Source organism: Geotrypetes seraphini, chromosome 6 (assembly GCF_902459505.1).
Source record: "Geotrypetes seraphini chromosome 6, aGeoSer1.1, whole genome shotgun sequence".
Taxonomy (NCBI): Eukaryota; Metazoa; Chordata; class Amphibia; order Gymnophiona; family Dermophiidae; genus Geotrypetes; species Geotrypetes seraphini.
Window position 1 is genome coordinate 243,954,873 of NC_047089.1, and position 14,696 is coordinate 243,969,568.

The 14,696-nt window shown below is 45.6% G+C and overlaps 1 protein-coding gene across 2 annotated transcripts in view; it reads right to left on the minus strand.

Moving 5' to 3' along the window:
* REPS2 (RALBP1 associated Eps domain containing 2) overlaps positions 1–14,696 on the minus strand; it is a 233,833-nt gene that overhangs the window by 136,371 nt on the left and 82,766 nt on the right. For both annotated transcript variants that reach the window (XR_004539739.1, XM_033947429.1), the window contains exon 2: positions 65–188. Coding sequence is in view for 1 of the 2 variants with exons in the window: in XM_033947429.1 (XP_033803320.1) it covers positions 65–188 (124 nt within the window). In the remaining variant the exon portion in view is untranslated. The remainder of the gene's footprint in view (positions 1–64; positions 189–14,696) is intronic.

The window sequence follows — 14,696 nt, forward strand, 5'->3', positions numbered from 1 at the left end:
TAAAAATAAGAGGTTCTTAAATTCTGTCCAACCAGGAGCTGTATATGATTGTGAAGCTACTTACCACCCTTAATGCTCTCTTTGCACACCGGGAAGCCATTCTGTGCCGCAGCGATTAGTTTCAAGGCAACGCAGAACTGTTTTGGACCAAAGTAACCTACCCGCTTCACACCGCACAGCTCTGTGATCTAAACACAAACAGAAGAGCAGAGTTCAGGGTTGCTTCTAAGTTTGCCATGAATTATTTCTATAGCACTACCATACACACGCAGCGCTGTACAGAGTCACGAAGGAGACAGTCCCTGCTTGAAAGAGCTTACAATCTAAACAGACAAGACAGACAAACAGGATGTCATGAATGCAGTTAAAGGGAAGGGTTAATCAGCTGGCTGGGTTGGAGAGCAGAGGGGAGTACAGGACAATCGAGCCATTGTGACATCACTGATGAGGTTGGCTCTTATTGGTGGAGTGAGGCATTATGACATCACAATCTCAGCTCTGTTTCCCAAAGACTGAAACTCTTCACACTACTACTATGAATTATTTCTATAGCGCTACCAGACATATGAAGCACTGTACAGAGTCACAAAGAAGAAAACAGTCCCTGCTCGCTGGGTTGGAAGGTAGAGGGGAGTACAGGACAATCAAGCCATTGTGACATCACTGAGGAGATTGGCTCTTATTGGTGGAATGAGGCATTATGACATCACAGTCTCAGATCTGCTTCCCAAAGACAAACAGGATGCCATGGATACAGTTAAGGGAAAGGGTTAATCAGCTGAGGAAGGCATTTCGAAGACATTTCAAAATGTTCATAGGTTTTGTTAGTCAGTGCGATGAGTTCATAATCTGTTTCCCTCTTCTAAAGGAGCGTCTGTATCATTTCCACTATGTTGCCTTAGGAAAGGGTCTGAATAGTCCTTTAGCTCGTTTCTTAGCAGACAGGCAAAAAGAAGAGCACCTCGCCTTGAGATATAAACCTTTTCGCTTTGCATCGCTTTGAGCGTTGTCGCATGACTACACCAGAGTGATTTGCCCTCAGCGTCTTTTAGCAAAGTGTCCCCTGAGGAAAGTGTCTTCTAAACGCCGAAACTTGGATCCTTGTTGGGACCACGGGTTGAAATAAAGACTTGATCATTGGTTGGAAAGACGCCTCCCTTGTATTTTGCTTGACAGCTCGGTTCTTAGAGCACTCACCAATAAAAGCATGCAGCCAGATATCTGTAATTTTGTACTGTTTGGGCTAGTGTTTCACTTAAATTTAATTTTTCCAGCCTTTTTTTTTAATTTAATGAAGTGTTTTATTCATATTGTGATACAGCAAAGCAACATAACAAACACTAAGGGCTCCTTTTACTAAGCCACGTCAAGGCTTTAACACACGGAATATTGCACGCTGTTACATTACATTAGGGATTTCTATTCCGCCATTACCTTGCGGTTCAAGGTGGATTACAAAAGAGTTAAAGAGGGTGTTTTACAAAAAAAGATTTCTGGTCCTTTGGGGGGGGGAAGAGTAGAGCAGGTTGATTTGGGGGTTCGGGGGTTAGAGGGATGAAAGAAGGAAGATTTCTGGTCCTTTTTGGGAAAAAAAGAGTAGAGGAGGTTGATTTGGGAGTTCGGGGGTTAGAGGGATGAAAGAAGGAAGATTTCTGGTCCTTTTTGGGAAAAAAAAGAGTAGAGGAGGTTGATTTGGGAGTTCGGGGGTTAGAGGGATGAAAGAAGGAAGATTTCTGGTCCTTTTTGGGAAAAAAAGAGTAGAGGAGGTTGATTTGGGAGTTCGGGGGTTAGAGGGATGAAAGAAGGAAGATTTCTGGTCCTTTTTGGGAAAAAAAGAGTAGAGGAGGTTGATTTGGGAGTTCGGGGGTTAGAGGGATGAAAGAAGGAAGATTTCTGGTCCTTTTTGGGAAAAAAAGAGTAGAGGAGGTTGATTTAGGGGTTCGGGGGTTAGAGGGATGAAAGAAGAAAGATTTCTGGTGCTTTTTAGGGGGAAAAAAAGAGTAGAGCAGGTTGATTTGGGGGTTCGAGGTGGCTGAAAGAAGGATGCTTGAGAGGTTAGGACTTTTTCAGGGATTTTTTGAAAAGTATAGTCTTTATTTCTTTTCTGAAAGTTTTGTAATCTGCCGCGCGCACTAGACCTTAATGCCAGCATTGAGCTGGCATTAGTTCTAGAATCGTAGCGCGTGGTAATTTCCTGCGTGCGCTACAAACGCTAGCGCACCTTAGTAAAAGGAGCCCTAACTGAAGTTACAGCAGTAAAACATAACAGTTGCTCAAATTTACTGTTGAAATGTTTTTGTGTTTGGTGTAACGCACTCTCCCACCCAGACCCTCCCTAGAATTTGCAGCTATAGAATACAGGTGGTATACAGCACTGCTGATAAAGAGGATCTGACATTTATCAATAGCTGTGTGCAAGCAATAAAGGAGACCATACAGAGGGGTGCTGAAAAGTTCTCAGCCCGACCAACCAACTTCCTAAAATCTGACCATCATTTTGCCACTGTAGCTGAAAAGAGTGAATTTGCAGAAAGGAAATCCTACGTTTTGACATAGTTTCAGATCATTGATTACATAGAAACATGACAACAGATACAGGCCAAGTGGCCCATCCAGAACATCCACTATCTCCTCGTCTCCCTATTGGCTAAGGCTCTTAACATTTGCATCTCTTTTTCCTATAGGCTAAGGCTCTTTACACCTGCATTGTGAGGTCATAGAGCTGCCCATCCAGAGCATTCACTATCTCCTCCTCTCCCTATTGGCTAAGGCTCTTACCATTTGCATCTCTTTTTCCTATAGGCTAAGGCTCTTTACACCTGCATTGTGAGGTCATAGAGCTGCCCATCCGCAGTAACCATTATCTCTTTCTCTCTCTGAGAGATCCCACGTGCCTATCCCAGGCCCTCTTGAATTCAGACACAGTCTCTGTCTCCACCACCTCTACCGGGAGACTATTCCACGCATCTACCACCCTTTCTGTAAAAAAGTATGTCCTTAGATTACTCCGGAGCCTATCGCCTCTTAACTTCATCCTATGCCCTCATTCCAGAGCTTCCTTTCAAGTGAAAGAGACTCGATTCATGCGCATTTACATTACGTAGGTATTTGAATGTCTCTATCATATCTCCCCTCTCCCGCCTTTCCTCCAAAGTATACAGATTGAGATCTTTAAGTCTGCCCCCATACGTCTTATGATGAAGACCACATACCATTTTCATAGCCTTCCTCTGGACCGACTCCATCCTTTTTATATTTTTTTGAAGGTGTGGCCTCCAGAATTGTATACAATATTCTAAATGAGGTCTCACCAGAGTTTTATACAGGGGCATCAATACCTCCTTTTTCCTACTGGCCATACCTCTCCCTATGCACCATAGCATCCTTCTAGCTTTTGCCGTCACCTTTTCAACCTGTTTGGCCATCTTAAGAGCATAACATACAATCACACCCAAGTCCTGCTCTTCTGTAATGCACATAAGAGAGGGGGAAAGCTGACAGTCGATATGGTGTCGACGCTTCGGGAAGGAATATCAAGGGAAGACACTGAAAGGGAAAAATGCAAAGTAGGCCTCCAAGGCAAGCGGGAAAATTGCAAAAAAGAACTCAAAGACGACCTACAGGAGTTCAAGGAACAAGTGAAATTAGAGAGCGAAAAGAAGGAAAAACAGCAGGAACTAAAAGGACATGCAGAAATGAGGAAGACAGCTGAGGACAAAGAAATCACACCATGGGAAGGGGACGAACAAAATGGGACTCAGGGGCTGGCACCCCAAGAAGGGGACGACAAGAGAATCAACCCACAAGGAAGAACAACAGGGAAAGTAAAAAACCAAAACTTAAATTGCTTGTACGCCAATGCAAGGAGTCTACGGACCAAAATGGGAGAGCTGGAAGTCATGGCCAACAAAGAGGACCTAGACATAATTGGAATCACAGAAACATGGTGGTCTGAGGACAACAAATGGGACGTAGTACTACCAGGTTATAAACTCTATAGGAAAGACAGGACATGTAAGAAGGGAGGAGGAATAGCGCTATACATAAAGGACTCCATTCACTCGACCATAATGGATACGGCAACAAGGGCAAAAGGTTTGGAATCGCTATGGGTTAAGTTACCAGGAAGAAAGGGAACCGACACAAAATTGGGACTTTATTATCGCCCACCTGGACAGCCAGAAACAAGTGACAATGACCTAGAAGCAGAATTGAGGCAGGAATGCAAAAGCGGAAGGGTGACGGTTATGGGAGACTTCAACCACCCTGGGATAGACTGGAGCATTGGACACTCCAGCAGCGCGAGGGAAACAAAGTTCCTGGAGGCTGTAAGGGATTGCTTCTTGGAGCAGCTGGTCCAGGAACCGACACGAGGAGATACCACTCTTGACCTAATCCTCAACGGTCTAGGGGGCCCCGCAAAGGAGGTGGTAGTAGTAGGGCCACTAGGAAACAGTGATCACAACATGATCCAGTACAAACTAGAAATGGGAACATCAAAAGTGAAGAGAACCACAGCGATGGCACTCAACTTCAGAAAAGGGAACTACGAAGCTATGAGGAAAATGGTGAGACATAAACTCAGAAACAGCTCACGGAAGATGGAGACCGTAGAGAAAGCCTGGTCCCTACTCAAGAACACGGTGCAAAAAGCACAAAACATGTACATCCCCAGGTTTAGGAAAGGGCGCAAACAGAACCAAACAAAAAACAAGGTGTGGATAACAAAGGAAGTGAAGAAGGCGATAAGCGACAAGAGATCATCATTCAGAAAATGGAAAAAGGACCAAACTGAGGAAAACCGGAAGGAACACAAAAAACACCAGAAAGAGTGCCACCGAGTGGTCAGGGAAGCAAAAAGAGAATACGAAGAGAAGCTGGCTGGGGAGGCAAGAAACTTCAAACCGTTCTTTAGGTACGTGAAGGGGAGGCAACCGGCAAGGGAGGAAGTGGGACCATTGGATGATGGAACCAGAAAGGGAGTGGTAAGAGAGGAAAAAGAGGTAGCAGACAGGTTAAACAAGTTTTTTTTCGTCGGTCTTCACGAGCGAGGACACATCCAATGTACCAGAACCTGAGGAGATTATAAGTGGGGATCTAGATGAAAAGCTGGAGCAAATAGAAGTAAGCCATGAGGACGTCCTACGACAGATAGATAGATTAAAAAGCGACAAATCACCGGGCCCGGATGGAATCCACCCAAGGGTACTAAAAGAACTGAGAAAGGAAATAGCGGAAACACTCCAGCAAATATGTAATCTATCATTGAAAACTGGGGAGATCCCGGAGGACTGGAAAATAGCAAATGTCACGCCTATCTTTAAGAAAGGATCAAGAGGAGACCCGGGAAACTACAGGCCGGTGAGCTTGACTTCGGTTCCGGGTAAGATGATGGAAGCACTTATTAAGGACAGCATCTGCGAGCACATGGAAAAAAATGGGCAGCTGAGGGAGAGCCAACATGGCTTCTGCAAGGGAAGGTCTTGCCTCACAAACTTACTACATTTCTTTGAGGGAATAAACAGCCAGATAGACAAAGGGGAACCCATAGACATAATTTACCTCGACTTCCAAAAAGCTTTCGACAAGGTACCCCACGAACGGCTGCTTAGGAAGCTGAGGAACCACGGAGTGGAGGGGGATGTATACCGATGGATTAAACACTGGTTGGCGGGCAGAAAACAGAGGGTTGGAGTGAAGGGCCAATACTCAGACTGGCAACGGGTCACGAGCGGAGTTCCGCAGGGGTCGGTGTTGGGACCGCTCCTGTTCAATATATTTATAGACGATCTGGAGACAGGGACGAAATGTGAGGTTATCAAATTTGCAGATGACACCAAACTCTGCAGCAGGGTTAGAACCACGGAAGACTGTGAAAACCTGCAAAGGGACCTAACGAAGCTGGAAGAGTGGGCCAAAAAGTGGCAGATGCGTTTTAATATAGAGAAATGCAAGGTCATGCATGTTGGGAAAAAGAACCCGATGTTCAGCTATACAATGGGGGGAACATTGCTAGATGTGAGTACCCTTGAAAGAGACCTGGGTGTGCTGGTGGATACAACAATGAAAGCATCAGCACAATGCGCGACAGCCTCCAAGAAAGCAAACAAAATGCTGGGTATCATCAAGAAGGGTATCACGACCAGGACAAAGGAAGTCATCATGCCACTGTACCGTGCAATGGTGCGCCCGCATTTGGAGTACTGTGTCCAGTATTGGTCGCCGTACCTCAAGAAGGACATAGCATTGCTTGAGGGGGTCCAGAGAAGAGCGACGAAAATGGTAAGAGGTATGGAAAACCTTTCATATGCCGACAGGCTAGAACAGCTGGGGCTGTTCTCCCTGGAAAAGAGGAGACTTAGAGGAGACATGATACAAACTTTCAAGATCCTGAAAGGCATAGATAAGGTAGACAGGGACAGATTCTTCAGACTGTGGGGAACAACAAGTACAAGGGGGCACTCGGAGAAACTGAAAGGGGATAGGTTTAGAACCAATACCAGGAAGTTCTTCTTCACCCAGAGAGTGGTGGACACATGGAACGCACTCCCGGAGGTAGTGGTGGGGCAGAAGACACTACAGGGATTCAAAGAAGGTTTGGATAAATTCTTGAAGGAAAAGGGGATTGAGGGATACAGATAGAAGTAAGGATAGGTTTTTTTAGGGCAGGGAACACTTGACAGGTCATGGACCTGATGGGCCGCCGCGGGTGCGGACCGCTGGGTGCGATGGACCTCTGGTCTGATTTCGGTGGAGGCAACTTCTTATGTTCTTATGTTCTTAGTTCTTCACCCCCTAAACCAGGGATCTCAAAGTTCCTCCTTGAGGGCCTCAATCCAGTCGGGTTTTCAGGATTTCCCCAATGAATATGCATTGAAAGCAGTGCATGCACATAGATCTCATGCAGATTCATTGGGGAAATCCTGAAAACCCAACTGGATTGCGGCCCTCAAGGAGGGACTTTGAGACCCCTGCCCTAAACTGTACCATTCCCTCAGGTTTTTGCAGCCCACATGCATGGCCTTGCATTTCTTAGCATTAAATTTTATCTGCCAAATTTCAGACTATTCATCAAGCTTCGCCAGGTCTTTCTTCATGTTATTCACACCAGCCGGTGTGTCTACTCTATCGCAGATTTTCAGATCATCCGCAAAGAGGCAAATCTTACCCCAACAACCCTTCAGCAATATCGTTTATAAAAATGTTAAAAAGAACAGGCTTAACAACAGAACCTTGAGGCATACCACTGGTAACATCCCTTTCTCCATTGACCACTACTCTCTGTTGCCTTCCACTCAACCAGTTCTTGATCCAGCCTGTCACTTTGGGACCCATCCCAAGGGCACTCAGTTTATTTATTAGACGTCTGCGTGGAACATTGTCAAAGGCTTTGCTAAAATCTAAATACACCACATCTAGTGCACTCCCTCTCTCCAATTCTCTGGTCACCCAGTGAAAGAAATTGATCAGACAAGACCTACCTCTAGTGAATCCATGTTGCCTCCAGTGCTGTAATCCACAGGATTCCAGAAACTCGACCCTTCTCCGTTTTAAAAGTATTTCCATTAATTTGCTTACCACAGAAGTCAGACTTTCCGGCCTGTAATTCCCTACTTCTTCCTTACTTCCACTTTGGTGGAGAGGGACCCCATCCGCCCTTCGCCCACGTCATTCTCTTCTTGGTTTGGCTGAGAACCAGAGCTGAGATTGTGATGTCATCATGCTTCATTCCACCAATTAGAGCCAACCTCGTCAGTGATGTCGCAATGGCTTGATCATCCTCTACTTGGTTCACTTTTATTACATACAAGGGGGTTCTCAACCCGACCAGCCAACTTCCTAAATTCTGAGCGTTATTTTACCACTATAGCTGAAGAGAGAGTTATCTTATTTCATTAAGTACCAATTTGCAGAAACTAAATTCTCTGTTTTGACATTGTTTCAAGATCATTGATTAAACCATATCCATGTCATTCTCTGCCTGATTGGGCTGAGAACTTTTCAGCACTCCCCCCCCCCCCCCCCCGAATATAGTTTCCCACTTAGAAAAGGTTTGTTTATGAATCGCTAATGGGAGCTCCTTATCATATAAATACCATGATTTTGTAATCCAAGAAGTCAGGGATGGTATTTTGCATTGCTCCCAGTGTTTAACTAGATTCAGCCGAGCCTGTCGAACCAGTAAGGCTTGTTTACAAGTTAAACCAGCCACTTTTTTTTTTTTTTTTTAACCCTTTTCGTTGCAGTGCACATTCATTTTAAACTGTGAGCACTAAAAGAAAAAAAAGCAGGGTTTCTTTTTATTTACCCCCTCTTCTATAAAGGTGTGCTAAGCTTTTTAGTGCACTACACATGCACTAAATCAGAGGTAGGGAACTCCAGTCCTCGAGAGCCATATTCCAGTCGGGTTTTCAGGATTTTCCCAATGAATATGCATGAGATCTATTTGCATGCACTGCTTTCAATGCATATTCATTGGGGAAATCCTGAAAACCCGACTGGAATACGGCTCTCGAGGACCGGAGTGCCCTACCCCTGCACTACTATGGACACATTAGCGGTTAGTGCACGCGTTGATTTAGTGAGTGCGAAATCCGCACTAAAACGCTTAGCGCCTCAGTTTTGAAATGAAAGCACGCCTCTGCTCTTTTGCCGAAGAAAGACAGATCGCCACTTTGCAGCTCCTTTTTAATACAAAATATGGCAGTGCGTTTGATTTTCGGGTTAAAAAAATGTGACCATGTGCATCCTTTCTCTCAACGACTTCATTGGTTGCCATCTGAAGCAAGAATTTTGTTTCAATTTGGCTGCCTCTGCTTTAAAGCTCTTGGCCCCAGGATACCTATCCTCCCAATTTAAGTGATGTAAGTCGAATAAAAATACCCAAAATAATTGTTTTGTTCATATATCCATCTTTAAAAGCTTGTCGTTATAAAAGAATTTTAGATAAAACTTTTGCATTTCAGTTAGGAAAAATGAATTCCTGGTTCAGTATTCTGATTCCACAAATACAATCATATTATGTTTTTAGAAAATTATTAAAAACTTGTCTGTTTGATAAGTTTGTAACTTGATTATTGTCGTATCTCTGTTTATAAGTATGTTTCACTGATTGTACAGTCCTGGATCTCATGGTTGGGCGATATGCAAGAATAAAGATTATTATTATTATTACTAGTCTTTAAGCCCGTTAAATTAACGGGTGCTAGAATAGATGTCTGTCTGTCTTTCTTTCTGTCTGTCTCTCTGGCCCCCCTGTCTGTCATTCTTTCTCTCTCTCTATCCTTGGCTAGTGTTTGTCTGGGGGGGGGGAGGTTTCTTTCTCTGCTGTCTGTCTGTGTTTATTCTATCTGTCTCCCTGGCCCCCTGTCTTTCTTTCTGTATGTCTCTCTGTCTTTCTCCCTGGCCCTCCTGCCTACCTGTTGTCTCTCTGGCCCCCTGTCTGTTTGTCTTTCTTTATGTCTGTCTCTCTCACTGGCCCCCTGTCTTTCTTTCTGTATGTCTCTCTGTCTTTCTCCCTGGCCCCCTGCCTACCTGTATTTATCTGTTGTTCCATGCCTGACTGTCTCTCGGTGACCCCCTTATGACTCCCTACCCCCTCCCGAAAGCAAGGCCGTTACATTAATGGGTGCCCTGTGCAGCAGCATTAGCGTTTCCTCTACCCCCTTTCTCTTCCCGCGGTCCCGACTACAAAGCTGGTGATTCCAGCAGCGTGTGCAGCAGTCTTCACACGCTGCTTCGGGCCCTTCTACTGCCCTGATTTAAGGATGCACAACTTTAGAGATGTTCTACATGGTGAATCAAGCGAAAATAAAAAGGTCATGCTTTGATGTTGCTTGAGAGGGGTCGGGTGCGTCATTCCTTACGCCAAATGAAGTTTTGGGTTTTTTTTTTTGCAGGTGTGGGGTCCCTCTATTTCTTCCTCGTCTCCTAGAACCCGCAGTTTGATTCCTAATACTTAGCCTCTTTGATCTGTACTGAGCGATGAGGGCTTTGTGGCCTCGGGGTAGCCTCTCCCCAGCTTTTCCTCTTGTCTCCGTTTCTTTTTCTTTCTACTTTGGCAGGTCCCCTACATCAGTGGTTCCCAACCCTGTCCTGGAGGACCATTAGGCCAATCGGGTTTTCAGGCTAGCCCTAATGAATATGCATGGAGCAGATTTGCATGCCTGTCACTTCTATTATATGCAAATCTCTCTCATGCATATTCATTAGGGCTAGCCTGAAAACCCGATTGGCCTAGTGGTCCTCCAGGACAGGGTTGGGAATCACTGGTCTACATGATCCTTTGGGGTTCATCAGAGTCCAGGGCCCTGAAGGTTCTGCTTCCGTTACCTTCTTATTCAGACCTCCTTCTTTGGATGGGTGGGGGGAGGCTTGCTTTTTTTTTCCCCCCTCTGTGGTCCCGTCAGGTGATAACTCTTTTCTTCTACTGACAGCATTTTTTTATTCTGTTTTCTTTTGGGTTGGGTTTCTTTAGTAGCTTCTTCCACTTTTGTATATTATGGGCACTGATGTGCGGGGGGGGGTGTACTTTTGGGATTGGGGGATTATTGCTAGCTAGTTTTGTTGAACCCTAAGGTTATCTGCTGTATTCATTGTTTTTTTTGGGGGGGGGGTTTCTATCTCTGGTGTGTTCAATAATAAAACTTGTTTTACTGTGCTGGTGTTGGTTACTGTGGCTCCGATAAAGCTTGCAAAATAAGTTTGGTGCAGTAATAGAAGGAGTCATAGCCCCTGACGAAACCGAGTGTGAAATGGTTGGGCAGCCATCGGGCACAAAAGATAATTGCTCTCCTTCCTCTAGCACACAGGTGTCAGAGTCCCTCCTCGAGGGCCGCAATCCAGTTGGGTTTTCAGGATTTCCCCAATGAATATGCATGAGATCTATTTGCATGCACTGCTTTCATTGTATGCTAATAGATCTCATGCATATTCATTGGGGAAATCCTAAAAACCCGACTGGATTGCGGCCCTCGAGGAGGGACTTTGACACCCCTGCTCTAGCACCTTAGGCACTTTATATTTATTATGTTTAAATTATTTTTATTATTTCAGCAGTAAGAAGCCAATACAAACAGTAGTACCATTCAGGAAATAACATTTTCAACAATATAATTAGTTCCCCTCCCCTCCCCAAGAATCCATGGCCAGTCCAACAACTGAGAGTGGGAATAAAATCTTAAAAATTCAAAAGTCTACTGCGGGCACGCGGTGTGAGGTCCTGCCAGAAGTGCTCCCACACCTGACAAAATTTGCGACCCGGGCCAAGAGTCGAGTCTCCCACCATGCGTCTCTTCAGTGTCGCGTGCACTATCATTAGGGATCTCCATTGTGCACAGGACGGGGGATCACGGGAGAGCCAGTGGGTGAGGATGGCTTTTTTTCCCCATCAAAAGGGCTCTGGAGATAAATGCTGACATTCCCCTGGGTTTGGGCGAGGCTATATTATAAAAATCCAAATAACGCCCTCGGTTGCGGAAGCCATCGCCTTCCCCAAAGCGATGTGATATATAGGCCCAGATGTCTCCAAAACTGTTGGATTGCGGGGCAGGCCCAAAACATGTGACTCAAAGATGCGCGAGCCTGATTGCATTTCGGGCAAGAATGCGACGCAGTAATCCCCATCCGGGCTGCACGTTCCGGTGGAATGTAAAGTCTAAGAACAATTTTCAATTGCATTTCCCAGTGAGTAATATTGGGTGACACCTTCTGAATGTTCTTCAGGACCCGTTGTAGCTGATGAGCAGTCAACTGGCAATGCAAGTCCTCAGCCCACGCTGTCGCTAATATATCCAGATTCGTACTTGGTTGGCAATCCCGGATCCTCACAATATGAAATCGTAGAGGAATCCTCTGTTGGGCTGATCTTTATATTTATTAAAGCTTATATTAAAAATATTTAAAAACATTCGCAGCACAGGTCACTTTACCAAGACCAATGATGAATTTAGCACCCCAGTAAGGGCATGAAAAATTCTTTGAGCAGTGCCTTGGGTATTTGAGGTCTGGTAATTCCATATAAACTTGATATGAATTAGTTTTTTGTTTTGAACAAATTTCTATTTTCTTCAGTTTTATTTGATTTTAATATAGATATGATAAAAATAAATAATAAATAAAGGGGTACTTCAGCCTGATTCTTTAAACCGCGCCTAGTAGCGGTTAACTCCTGGACGCCAGTCAGTGTGGTTGTCAATGGACCACTAGGCACACTGGCCTAGTAAGGGGGCAGGGAGGGGTGGTCCGCCCTGGGCGCCATCTTGGTGGAGGTGTCGGCACCTATCCTCAGCTCTGCTCCCCCGCTCCTTCCCGACACCCCCCCCGCCGTGCACGTACGCCCTTCCCTTGTACCTTTTTAATTTTTCCAGCGCGAGCAGCATCGCAAACTCTCCGCCCGCGTCGGTGTCGGCTCTCTCCGACATCACTTCCGGGTCCAGTGCCTAGAAAGTGACGTCAGGGAGAGAGCCGACACGACGCGGGCAGCGAGTTTGCGATGCTGTGTGCGCTGGGAAAATTAAAGGCATACGGGGGAAGGGAAGGGGCGAGTGCACGGCGGAGGGGGGGTCGGGAAGGAGATTAGGGTGGGGAAGGGCTACCACCGCCCCGGGCATCACTCGCCCTCGCTATGCCACTGACCAGGCATCATTTAGAAAATCACGCCTGGCGGCACCTACTTTCACTTAGGCGTCGGTAGGGTTAGGCACTGGTATTTTAGGCCTCCATCACTTTCCTGGCCTAATTGACCAGCAGCTAACTCAGATGCCTACCGACGCCTAAGTCATACCACGCCTATTCTCTGCCCCTAACCATGTCTACTTTGCAGGTAGGAACCGCTAGGCACCTCGCTGTAGGTGTCAGTAGATGTCCTGCTAAGTACCGCGCAGAACTCAATTGTTTTTTAAAATTCTTCTTTCAATTAACCCCCCCCCCCCCCAGTTTACTTAGAAGTGTTGGCGCTGCCGTTGGGGTGTTCGGCCCCCATTACAGAGGAAAGTGAAATTTTTTCCTGTTTTAGATAGAAATTAGTTTCCTCTCTAAGTTGTGTGGGGGTTCCCCCCCCCCCTCAGAGCGCTTTAAATTTAACTTTTAATCCGGCGAACTTATGTCTCGCACGCATTTGTCTGAGCTCCTTTGTCCGCACACGATTGTCTGGCATGCTGTAGTCCCATCACCCACAATCTCAGCTCTGGAATGTTGACACTCTTTGGGTTTCTGCCAGATCCTTGGGACCTGGGTTGGCTTGATGGACCTTTGGCCTGTCCCAATATGGCAAGTCTTATGTTCTTATGTGAGCCAAGTATAGGACAATCAAGCCATCGTGACATCACTGATGAGTTTGGCTGTTATGCATTGGTGGAATGAGGCATTATGACATCACAATCTCAGCTCTGGAATGTTGACACTCTTTGGGTTTCTGCCAGATCCTTGGGACCTGGGTTGGCTTGATGGACCTTTGGCCTGTCCCAATATGGCAAGTCTTATGTTCTTATGTGAGCCAAGTATAGGACAATCAAGCCATCGTGACATCACTGATGAGTTTGGCTGTTATGCATTGGTGGAATGAGGCTTTATGACATCACAATCTCAGCTCTGGAATGTTGCTACTCTTTGAGTTTCTGCCAGGTACTTGGGACCTGGGTTGGCCACTGGTGGAAATAGGATACTGGGCTTGATAGACCTTTGGTCTGTCCCAGTATGGCAATTTTTATGTTCTTATGTACAGGAGGGGGGAGGAAGCCATGTTCGTATGCCAGATTCAACTCTGGCCACCTTGTTGGGCAGACTGGATAGACCTTGTAGGTCTTTATCTGCTGACATTTACTATGTTACATTATTAAAGAAAATTATGCCATAGCGCTGACAAGCTACTGAAGGTGTGGCTCACTGGTAGAGTTTGTGAGATCATATCTCAGTGCTGCCCCTTGGCAAGTTGCTTAATCATCCAGTGCCCACTGGTTTGCTTGTTAACTTTGAAATGCCAAAGCCACAAAAAATCAGTATGCAAGCCCTCTTTCCCTTTCATCAAGTCCAGTATCCTGTCGCCAAGTACCAGCCTGGCAGAAACCCAAAGAGTAACAACATTCCAGAACTGAGATTGTGATGTCATAAAACCTCATTTCACCAATGCTTAAGAGTCAAACTCATCAGTGATGTCACAATGGCTTGACTGTAATATACTCAGGTCACACAAGAACATAAGAGTTGCCTTACTGGGACAGATCAAAGGTGTGGCTCACTGGTAGAGCGGCTGCCTCTGCACCCAGAGGTTGTGAGATCAAATCCTAGTGCTTCTCCTTGTGACTCTTAATCTTCCAGTGCCCACGCTTTGAATGCCAGAGTCACAAAAAGGAAGTATACAAGTCCCCATTCCTTTCCCTTACATGGATGGAATAGACATGGTAGTGTAGGATTATCTTATAGTTAATCATTTGAACCTCAGTTTTGAGTCTATTATACAGAGGGGCACCAGATCAGGCTGTCCTAGGGATCGCAGCTATGTAAATTCCTGAAATGTGTTTCGTGAGCTCAGAGTTCCTGCCTGAAAATGACATGTAGGCCGACTGCACCAGCCTTATACACCTAGGCAGAAATAAATCTATCCTCTTGCTTATCCGACTTTCAGCTGGATTGCTTTCCAAAAACCGAAATTACTTTCTGTGGCCGTTAATGGAGGCCTGTCAAATCAGGCGAGATGA